Consider the following 12,328-nt stretch of genomic DNA (forward strand, 5'->3'; position numbering starts at 1 on the left):
AGTTTCCCTTGTTTTCCTGCTGTCACAGATGTCCCATATACTGCCTTCTTTCTATACTGCATTACCACGTATGTTGCCTGAATAACACCTCAAAGATGACCTTACACTATTTAGATGAAAGCTTCCATATTATTTAAATGAATTCCCTATTTCTTGCTGCTTGAATCTGACTTTCATACCTGTTTTAAATCTTTACCTATAACCCCGTGGACTGCAAGAACACCTTCATCCTTATTCCCATCCCTCTAATACTCTAAATAAGCAGGGACATTCATCTCTTTTCACCTCTTCTCCGGAATATTTTGATAGAATTCTCTCCCACTACTTGTAAAATCTGATACTAACACAGAACAATGTTACGTATGTATCTCCCCTATGGTTACAGATTGGGCTTTCCTGGATATCCATTTGTAACGGCCCCATATGTTTTGCTTCCAATTGCTCGCCCAGCATTGCATGATCTATTAAAGAGGTGTTATAAAAAGCAGTTTCAGGTAGTCTATTAGAAAAACAACACATTTTATCACACCTTATCGGTATCTCAATGACCATTTAAAACTCAGCTACTGACCTGATATTCTTTCAATGCCTTATGGATAGATTTGGTGGTCTGAGATAATTTTTCTAAGGGACAGAGGTCCCCATTACAACTCATCACACAAATTGGCAGCTTGCTAATAAATCTCGGCATAGGCACCAAGGATGAGTCGATATGGAAGAAGTCTCTTGTCTCTTCCATGTCAGAGCCATGAAAGATTTATAAGGGAAACCTTGTAATGTTGCTGTCACTAGTGCCAAACAGATTTTGCCGCTGAGTTTAGCAAACCAGAAATAATATATAATATAAATAATATAATTTATTAACATCCTCTGTCAGTGATTTACGCTACAGATATTAGCAGGTAATTTATTTATACCGTATGGCATAGTAATTATTCATGGCACTCTCTAGACTTGTACAAATGGAAGGGCCCATCCCCCAAAACCTGCAACAGACTTTAGCCCAGCTATAGAGATTTGGATAACAAAGGGTCTTGAAAGGGAGTAAACCCAAAAGTTCACAACACATGCTCAGTATCCAGGCATTTTTTATAAGTTTTACATTGGATCTTTTATCCCTAAAAATATGTACATCCTTTGCAATCTCAGAACAGCATCTGAAATACAGCACATAGTGATATTAGACTGAATTAAGAAAGTAGGGTTGCACGGCAGAACGTGAGGATTTACAGTGACTAGCAAAGTGAAGTCAGTTACGGGGAGAGGTGGAAAGGCGAGATGAGGAGAGTAGGGCACTTATCATGTGTATGCACCACACGTAAAGCAACCATAAAGAGAAATGAGATGCACAGTGAAGGTCCTGGAGAGACAATCATACAAATATTTGATTTCCCAGACTGATTGTTTTTTATGATATATCCTTTTAGGTTGCTATGGGCTTTATATAATTAGTTTTGCTTGCCTCCGAGAGCTATATTCAAACCACTCTAATCAGCAGTACATGGGCCTATTCCTTTGAATGCTTTGGAAGTTCTACCATTGCTGTATCAATTTTGTATTGTACGTGTGTGTGGAGACACATGCAGCTTCTCAATGAGCTTGACTTGAGTTCAGTGCAGCAATGCTACATTAAATGGCTATTTTCTAACTCATAGATCTGGAAAATAGGGTTTAATCAATGACCATTAGACCTTGCGCTCCCTTCTGGCATAAAATGCCTTCTTTCATCCAGGGTTACTCTATTGTTGTTTTAATAAGTTACGATTGGCATTTGGCACTGAGCTACAGGGGCACAGAGGCCTCGTTAGCAGGAAGAAATGAAAGTATTATGGAACAAAACAATTAAGCGGGACAGGATAAGTCACAACAATGTGCCAGATTGTGTCATGCTTGCATTTCGCTTCATGGTACTGTATTCCCCCTACAAGTACAAGGGGATACAGCTAACAAAGGTAAAACACTTCTCTGCTTAGGAAATTGTCCTGAAAGGTTATTTTCTGTAACTGAGATCACATCCTAAGAGGTTCTGAGGATGTGCGCTTCTCCTTGCAGCAAAAAGTCATAAGCTCTTTACTACATTTACTTCAGTTAAAAAAATAGCTTGCGTGCTAAATCCGTGCACCACTTATGTCTCACTTAAATCTACAAATGTTTTCTTCCCCCCATTTCCCACCCCTACTAATAAGATCCGCCTACCTCAAAAAGGTTCAAGTAGGAACTGACTGACATAAAACCTCTTACGTGCCCCTGGCACTAGGAGAATTTCTCCTGAATTTCCTTCCCACTGTTTCAACATTGCAAAAAAAAACTAGACTCAATTCTGGGTGAGATGGAAGTATCCTGGAAGCTCTAGTCCTGAAGATGGCTAAAGCAGAGCCACCACAGTTCATTCATTAGGTTCTCAGCTCCTCACAGGAACCAGCCACACAACACAATGACTTTGTCTGGTGGTTTTCAGCCTCAGAAGACCAGGAATAAAGAGGTTGTTTGCACCAGGCAAAATGCCCAGGCTTGCCAGGTTACTGGTGGGAAGAACCGTATTCTGTCTTATCTAGACTATAAAAAGCGGATAGCAAGACATTATGAACATGCATATTCCTTCATCCTTTACTTCAAGAACAAAGACAGCCCCACACTTTAACATTTCAATTCATTGTTCTTACGTACGTTTCAGATATGAACTGTCTGAATTGGTGGCTCCATCTCAAAACCTTACAGGCTACACAAAGTCACTTTAGGATAGATGACACATTCTATACCAACACAATATTTTTTCTTTTTTCTTTTTTTTCACCAATATTACTTCTTGCATTATTTCCTCTGTTTCTGTACAGACACATTATTGAAAAAGTACATATAGGGAATGCTGGGCTAAATTTTTAGGAAGGACTCCAACATTTTTTAATCCAGAAAATGGATTCAAAGTTTTGAAGGCAGTCTGAATGACAAAATTTACTTGCTGCAGTATTCAGAACAGTAATTGTGTATTCAGAACAGTATTCTCACCCACTTAAGTATTTCCCCTCCCGCGCAATACTTCCTTTGTTGGGAACCATCTCTCTTTTGCTAGAGAGTTGTGGGTTCTTCACTGATTCCTGCAATAAGAACTACAAGGGCGGCCAGTCACAGACATGACTGTAATCAAGTTTGTACGTAATACTCGTATAGATGAGAAAATTTTCTTGCTTTTGCCGTTTTGTTTTCAACTATGCCTGTAACTGAGAAGCTAATACACCGGGGTATGCACACATCTACGTGCTGTCCGTGAATAATAAGACTTTAATGACATCTGGGGTTCAATGAAGCAAGGACTTACGCTTGGAATGTTTGTCACAGAGAGCCGATGCCCTCATGTCGCAGAGTCTCAGGGATCCTTTGCTGCTGCTGTAGACAAAGAGATTGCAGTGATGGGGATGGAACTCAGAGGCTGTAATCACTTCCGTCAGGTCCTCCATATTGGCTGGCTTTATATCTACAATGTCTGAATGGAAGTTTCATTAAGGAAAATGCAGTTGTATGCAGGTAAACCACGACTCTTACTGCCTTTTTGAAGGAAGCACGATTATCTAAATGTCCATACATTTAATGCTTTTTGATAAAGATACACTTATTTGTTTAGCAGTAAGGTGTTTTTAAATTTCTATACCTGCCCCATCTACACCAAACTCAAAGAGCCAGTAATCAACAACGGTTTTACAGCAGATGCCATTAGTAGGTCAACATTTGTCCACGCTGTGCAAAAACATCAAAGAAACAGTATTCCAGGGGATTTGGAATTCTCACCTTCATTAAAACTAATAAGAGAGCAGGTAGCTGTATCTCCTGTAGTTGCTATTGAAATCGCTGCTCTATCCCAGATAATACTGATTGACAGGGAACAATGTACTGCTCAGATCTGCACACTCCAGTACAGACCAACTGGTTTTTATGATCATGCAAGTTAAGCTAAAAAATATATGTAGCTATATGTATATAAAAAATATATGTAACACAGAAGCATTTATGCAAATAGTTTTGTGTGAATATATACTAATATAATATCCTTTCTAAAAAATTTGTGCACAGTATTGGTTTTGCTATTTGAATTCTTGCAAAAGAAGGATCTGAAATGGCATTCTTGGTTTTTTATGTAAACGATGCTCACTACTGAAATCAATATGAATTTCTGTGACTGAGAACTGTACCTTTGAATCATTTAAACGGATATATCTGGAACAAAAATACATCTAAGACCTAGTTTCACAAGCACAAACCTGTCAGTTGGATCACCAAAGATTATCCACCTGAAGTACAGCTCACATAGTGCCTCCACAACACATATATATCTACTCATACACATTACCAGCCTTGGTGAGCTTAAAAACCAGGACCCAGTTAGCCTGTATTTAGAGAAGGCCAGCCTGTGCAAGATTGCTCATAAAGAAAAGAATGAAAGAGTCCCATGAGGGGGCTGTAAGAAAGCAGTAGGTGTAGAAGCATAAAGTGAAAGAAGGATATATATGTAAAGCAGTACATTTAAATAAGATTGTACATTTTCATATGGCCCTCAGCAATCCACTGTAGATAAGCCATCCAAATGTCAACAAATCCTTCGAACAAGAAGAGTAACATTACCCTATTTTACTGAGGAGGCTGTGTGAGAGGCAATAAAGGATTTGCATAAGACCACCTGGGAAATGCATGACAGAACAAACCCAGATCTACTGAGTCCCAGTTCAGTGCCCTAAACACAAATCATCTCAGCGCCTGGATTCCCCAAACATAAAATTTGAATCAGCTGACATTCAAAATTTAAACATCTCAGAGGATAAGATAAATGAGAAAATCTGTTTTACTGATGGCAAGAGAAATTATATATCATGATACTAAGCCTGTTTCTGTTCCCACGGTGCCCACTTCCCAAATGGAAGACCTTTAATTGATTTCTGTGGGAATGGGGTACAGTCTATCACCACCTTTACACTCTATTCTTTGATCTTTAAAAAAAATGCAGATCTGGGACACTGCATTGAAATTAAACATAATACAAAAGATTCGGAGATAATTATCTTGACTTTGCATAGACAAATACATCACACTGGTGGTGTTGGTTTTTTTACACCAAGTGGTTTAAAAAGGAAAATATCAGCAAAACTATGAATATCTTGTGACATTTAATAACAACTGGGAATGAATTAATGTTGCATTTCAGCTGCATTCCCACTTACTTGCACTATCACGTTTACATCCATCTCCCAGAATCCATCATGATTAGTATTAGTGCAATGAATGTTAAGATGTAGCAATATTGATTTACCCTTTTTAAAAAGCATCACTAAATATTCTTGAAAGTCAACAGGAAAAAATAACCTTTATTCAGTTATTTGTATTTGGTGAATCTGTTTCAAGAAATATCTTTAAGTAAAAGGAATTGCTTTCAGAGATTGAATTGCTTTCCGGAGTTCAGAGAAATCATAGTAACTCAATACAAGAATCTCACCTCTCAGCATTGCTAAGATGAATAATTGCTAAGTGATGAGAAAGATATAAAATATAAATAGAGTATGTGAAACAGTCATGGTTAGTATCATTTTTCTGGATGCTGAAGACAATATTGATGAATTTCCCTTCATTGTATGAAATGAATAACCCTACGCTGCATAATGAAATTAAATATTCCATTCTCCTGCCAGAAAAGCAGAAAATACTTGAAACAGACTGCATTTCCAGATGTGATCTAAATCTCCACTGAGCAAGAATGTCATTGCCTACTGAGGATCACAGAGAAAATGCACTGAAAATTCATCGTTTCGTTAGATTTAGACAAAATAAAACAATACCACTTTTATTGAAGTAAACAATCAAGGGAATAGAGGGTTGCAGAAAAGATTTACCCCAGATGCATTTGTAATAATAGATGGAAAAACAGCCTTTGCTTTGACAGCTACAGAACCCAATGTATCAAAAGAAGAACATGTCACACAAAAGAACATTTTCCTCCTCTCATGATTTTTGCTATCTATTTGAAAATAATCAAGTACAGCTTGACATGTGATATGTGGGAACTGTATTTAAACTAGCATGACATGGTAAGGGCAAGCACCTCTCATGGGACATTTCGCATTTCTATTTTTCCATCTTCTCTTTGTGTCTTTTTCTTCCTTTTAAGCACGTCTCATGGCAGGAAAATATTAAAAAATTGGACCAGACAGTGTGCTTCAGAAACAGGCCCTTTGGTGAACTTGAAGAGCTCAAAGAAGAGGGAATCTGGCAGACACTGATTAAATGAAAGTTTCATTGCTAAAGGGAAAAGTATTCTAATAGCACAAATCTGTAGAGTTCCCTCCTATGGTTATGGCTTCCCCTTGCAATCATATCTTCTGCAGGGATGTCCTGAGTGGGGCACAGTCCCTCTCCCCCAGTTCACTCACATCTGAAATACCAGTCACATCTGACTCCTGTTGTACCACACGTGATGTGGCTCATTTTCAGAGTGTTGACAAAACAACTAGGACCAAAGCTAAGACAGGAAGACCAAAGAGTTCACCACTAGCCCTGGACTAGGATATAATTCTGTTGTCCTAAAAAAGCTGGTGTTCCTGTGCCTGAACAGGGTAGGAATTTCCCTTACAAAATTGAAAAAGATCTTCACACTGCTTTGACTCCCACACATTTGCCAAGAACAAGGCATTTCGATCCCTGGTAGATACTTCCACTAAGGGAAGGCTGAACTGGTGCCTTGCCAGCAATCGGCTGGAATTTTAATTCATTTACATTAAAACAAGGAACAGAAAATATCTTCTTGCTCACAAAAAACCAGAACAGGTCTGTCCGTCCTAACCCAACTGTTTGCCATCTTATATCCAAGGTTTCTCCTCCACATCCTCAGTGAAACGGGATAAAGCTATGAAGAGGACAATAGATTTTCTAAATGCTCTTCCCACAGCAAAATGGAGATAAAAGCTCTAGCATGCTTGGAGACAACAGGGGTGAGAGGTGATGTTCTTACAGTCGGGTTACTAGAGCTACAAGACCAGGAGTTATTCAAGAACAGAGGTATAACATAGGAGAGGGAGCAGGCAGGACAGGACAGGACCTGACTTGAGAGGAGAAAGGAGACTTCAGGGAAAGATCTGAGGGAGGGGAGGGAGGGAAGCAAAACAGTGGTAGAGGAAGGAGGAAAGAGCATAAGGAAAGGCAGGCATGATTAACAACTTGCAACAATACGCAGTGTGAGGGATGCAATCTGAGTACACGATTCAGTTATATGGTACGTTTAGTTCTAATCCAGTATTTTGTGCTGCTGTTGTGCAGCTGATATTAAAATGAGGATGACAGGAGGAAGAAGATTTGTTCCACTGCCTCTGGGCAGTGGATCTAACAGAAATATCCTCCTCTGGGAGAAGTCACTCCATAAAGTTCCTTTTAGTGCAGGTTACAAAGATGACCCGCACCTTGATCCAAAATTCACATTAATCAGACTTCTCCACTTGATCAGCTAGAATATAAATGAGCACGCCTGCTTTATGCTCATGCCAAAACATGTATAATGAGAATGTGGAAAATACACAGGGTTCCTGCTGAGCAGAAAAGGTTCCAGAATGAATTTCCTTGTATGATAATGGAAACATAGCAGTCTCCTCAAAACAGATTAAATTCCCTTTGAAGTGAACAGTATGAATAAAGAAACAGCTACTTCATCTTCCTGAAACCATCAAGGAATTCTGTAAGAAACTGAATTTGTAGACAACAAACTTGCAACTCACAAGCTACAGCATACAGAGGACTGAATCTTATATCACTACTTTGGAATAACTTTTATATGATGTGAGGGTTCACTGCAAGAAGGAAATCATTGATATAGTCAGACGAAGGCTACAGGAAAAAAATTAACTGACTCCTCTTTATTCAACTGCAATGAAGGACAGAGGCTTTCTTTAGAAAGCCAGACAGAATTTTCCATAACAACTTCATAAAAAGCCCAAATTTCTCATCTTTCTTATTTCAATATATGCTGATGTGATACTTCATTTTTACCACTGCGTGGGACTTCAGTTTTTGCAATTTTTAAGCACTTTCAAAAAATAAACTTCTGCATAACGTATCTTGCCAAACCTCGCTGTTCCCTCTGTTTTCCACAGAGGTTTGTTCCAGCTCCTAATTTTGTCTGCATCTCACGCCTACATTCTAGCCTAGTCCTAGAAAGATTCACTGACTAGTAGTTGAAATCAATAGCAATTCATAGAAGCTGCCAAGGCTTCAGTTTAGGGTAATTGATTACTGTGGTCCTGCTGAGGCTCTACGCTTTTAATATAAGCATTTCTGTGAGTGGTTTCCTCTGTTAGCCATTTAGTGCACACTATTTTCATTACAAGAAGGGAACTGTGATGCTTACAAATCAAGCTCTACCAGTTTTACACTTCCTACATGGTGGTTATATCATTCCTATAGCGTGTACCAGCTGAGGGAATTAATTCCAAATGGCTACAGTTTTCTTCCAGTCTTCTCCTCCCATCAGGGGAGCAGAGACAGAATCAGGCCTCAGCACGCTTGATAACACCATGATGTGATTACATCAATCTTATTATGAAAGAAATAAGCAGGCCCTAACTTTTAAATAACCACCCACTTACTCCTTTTTTCTCACTTTCCTAAAGATGCGCCATATGTTTTCACTGCTGAATGACAATTGGATAGCGTTCAACTTCCGAATCTCTGTCTTTAAGACTTGTTGTCCAAGAGTCAAGGGTTTCTGGAATGGATTGTCAATAGGTTAATGGATTTGGCCTTTTCTTCAAATTCCAGTGTTTTACCTTAGGCAGAGAGATGACCCAGTATTTACCTAATAGCCACAGTGTCGATGCTTTTTATCACACAGCATTCACCCACCGCTCCACTAAAAGCGTGTACTGTATGGGTTATATTAAAAGCCTGGAGAGTTACAATTACATTGTCTGTACCATGTGACTCTTCTGAACCACAAAAGCAGAAACTGCTGCAAAAGTGTGGGCTCCTTCAAGCTGCCTTGGACCTAATATCTGCTAATGCAAGGTATTGATCCGTACTTAGTAGTAAAATGTCAGCCCGACTCCATTTATAGTTCCATGGTCTTTATAACAGCAATTCTTTAGACAACATACTGGAGTTGGGAACTCTGTCAACAGTCCCATAGTGGTTGTGATTTGCTGAAAATATCAATTTAAATGGTTTGATTTTCATTGGCAATAAAACGTCTCCATCAAAGGTGTTTAGATAGTGCCATTATGACAGTACAAAGGCTTCTGACAGCTTTTTTTCTGTATTTTTATATCACGATTATGAGATACATAAAGAGTAAAAACTGCTATGAGCTTTTAGCTCTGTGTGGAAGGCCAAGTCATAGACAATTATGTTAGGTGCTGTGCAAACATAAAGTAAAGGGATTGTTCATAATATAAAGAACAAGTACAAAGTGCATACAAAGAAAAGATTAAGTAATGGTAACACAGTTCTGCGGACTTCTGAGATTTCTTAACTCAAGGATTACAGCCTAAGTTACGTGAAAAAGAAATGTTACCAGCAGAAGAAAAGACATGGTCATAGCTAAGAGGCTCCAATAGCAACAAACTTTCCAGCTACTCAGACAGACTACCCACAAAATAGAATTTGGCCATGTTAGGTAAACAAGAGGTAGAAAAGCCAAGCTACTGTTGAGATCTAGCTCACACAGAGATAGGATGATATATTGAGTACATCCTCCTGTCTTATTTTAACACACATTCATACAGCGTGGATACTAAGGAGGTCTGCGTGCCGGAGTGGTGCTCCTTGGGCCTCACATTTACGCTCAGCATACCACTGCCGGCACAAGATGGCCTGTGCTGCCTCACAACCTAATATCTAAAGCTTCAGTCAGACTCATGCCTAATTTAGCTTTCTATTTCTGTCCTCTGTCGTGGTTTTGGTCAAATTGGCCAATGGTGGGTGACAGATGCTCCCCCCAGTCTCTTGTGCATGGAGAGGAGGAGTAGAGATAAAGAGATGTACGAGTTTAGAAGAAACCAAAGTACTTTAATGAACTATTAATAATAAAATAAAAAGGAAAATAATTAAATAGATACAGTATATACAAAACCGTATTAAGCTCCCAGGATGATGTCACCAGCAGGCACTAGGTAAGTCCCAGGATGGACTCAGTGATGAGTGGGAACCAGGTTCCAGAGTTGGAGTCAGGAACACACTGATCGGGATCAAAGGCAGACAAACAGACAGGGTCCTCCTCGGATGTCAGCCATTGAAGGAAGAGAGTTGACCCTTTGATCCCTCATCTTTTATACTGAGCATGGGGCAGATGGGATGGAATACCCTGTTGGTCAGTTTTGGGTCACCTCTCCTGTTTGGTCCTCCCCACAGGTGCGACCCTTCTACGCTTTTCCGCTTCCAACCCTCCAACGGGACACATAATGAAATTAGCTGACCTTGATTGTTATAGCAGTAAGTATAAGCAAGAGCCCTTCTGCATACCATTCCTTGGCACAAACTGTCTTATCACTCTGAACGAACCATTTTAGACACAACATGCTGTTAATTTCAGAGAATTAGGAGAGGCCTAGCTAAGAAAATAAAATTACTGAACAGAAAGTTGGTTCAGTTTTACCTCAAACCAGGACATCTCTAACACCATAAAACTTACAACACAAGGAGCACAGAGGTGAACATTCAGACCCTTTAAATGTGTTTAGGAACCAAGATGTCACTGGCTTAACTGTCAGCTGACAGGGACCAGAGACCCTCAGGACTAAGGGACTAACAAGATTTGTTCAATGCCAAACAGGAAGCCAAGGACAGTACTTAAATACCAAACTTCTGAACCAAAGCTGCAACTCCTGGACTTTCTGTATCAAGTTTCATCCACAATTGGAGATATCTGGCAAGAAATTAAAAGCAGTAGTAGGAAATATTTTCCATTCAGTAAGGTCAAAGCAAAGGAGAGTCAGTATTGGCATCAATGTTTTACAGATAATGAAACTAAGGCATGAAGTGGCAAAGATTTGGCAAAGGTCAGTTTAAGGGCCAGCAAGAGCAATAGTTCTGGATTCTGCTTTAGTGGTCTCTCCCCCTCCCTACCCACAGTTCTCCAGGCATGTGAGTATTCACTCAGTTCTTTTCTTGGTTAGTTGGTTTTGAGAGGTTCTTTTGTTACTATTACATTTATCTTGTGGAATTTTTCCCCAGAATGCAGACCAGTCCAAAGACTCATTCTGAATTGGAGAGATCTCATTCTGATCTTTGTACATCAGAATTATTTTGCATTCCTATTATGTTGGTAGAATATAATCAGAAAGCAGCAAGAAAGTCCCAAGTCTCCATTAAGCAAATGCTACTTGAAAAAAGAATCAACGTATTTCAAATGTACTTAGTCAAATTTTAGGAAATTGCTTTTACTGCCCTACATTCAGTAAACGTCACAGACTTTGCTGTATGCCAGTTGAAGAAAAACAGATCTGATATCGAAGAGAAACTGCCTATGGAATAGTTGCAACATTTGAATAAGTGTTGAAAGCAGAGAATTGTAGAATAGCACTGCTAGGAAATAAGAGTATTTAAAATGGTGCAAGTCACATCCATCTTTCTCATAGACAGGCCTGTTCATATACATTGCAACCATTAACTTAGAGAATAATGAATTTAGAAGTAGATACTGGAGAAATTTAATTTATTTAAGAAATTAATTTTTGACTTGTGTTTCAGAATAGAACAACCACATTTTCATCTGTAGACACAGTCACGCATGCCTGTGTTAGCCACAACCATAAGCACATTCAAATTTTCATGAGCAAATAAATCATTACCTGCATATACACAGCTGAGAGCAAAATTAAGTGGATGAGTCAACAGAGGAAGACCTGTCTTCATAAATGCACATATGCATTTTTCTTTGTACAGTATTCAATCCTTGAAAGGCTGCAAAGTCATATTTAGTTTATATATTTGCATATTAATTAATTATTATTTTATTGTGGGATGCTTAATGTTACATTTGGAACGTATCGAATACCAGAAGAACCTCGGGTACATATAGATTATTAATAGAAGAGACCTATTAAGTCACCTAGCTCAGCTTCTCCAGGCAGTACTCTTCTATGTAGTACGATAAGTGGCACCATGTACCACATACTAACTAGAAAGGTCTCCAAGAAAAGAGTGCAACTTTAACATAATAAGGCAAGGACAAATTATAAACTAAAGCAATATCACCTCATCATTCACAAACCTGCTTTCCTAAAAACAATGAGGTGTTTAAAAGAGAACTGAGAGGGACCTACTTGGTTTGCTGAATCCAGTCCCTCATAATATGGTGAAATACAAT

General features: G+C 38.9%; 1 protein-coding gene across 2 annotated transcripts in view; it reads right to left on the reverse strand.

Moving 5' to 3' along the window:
• Positions 1–12,328, reverse strand: part of PPP2R2C (protein phosphatase 2 regulatory subunit Bgamma) — a 100,083-nt gene that overhangs the window by 27,547 nt on the left and 60,208 nt on the right. For both annotated transcript variants that reach the window (XM_054203911.1, XM_054203910.1), the window contains one exon: positions 3,317–3,481. In XM_054203911.1, the coding sequence (XP_054059886.1) occupies positions 3,317–3,481 (165 nt within the window). The remainder of the gene's footprint in view (positions 1–3,316; positions 3,482–12,328) is intronic.

Source organism: Rissa tridactyla, chromosome 5 (assembly GCF_028500815.1).
Source record: "Rissa tridactyla isolate bRisTri1 chromosome 5, bRisTri1.patW.cur.20221130, whole genome shotgun sequence".
Taxonomy (NCBI): domain Eukaryota; kingdom Metazoa; phylum Chordata; class Aves; order Charadriiformes; family Laridae; genus Rissa; species Rissa tridactyla.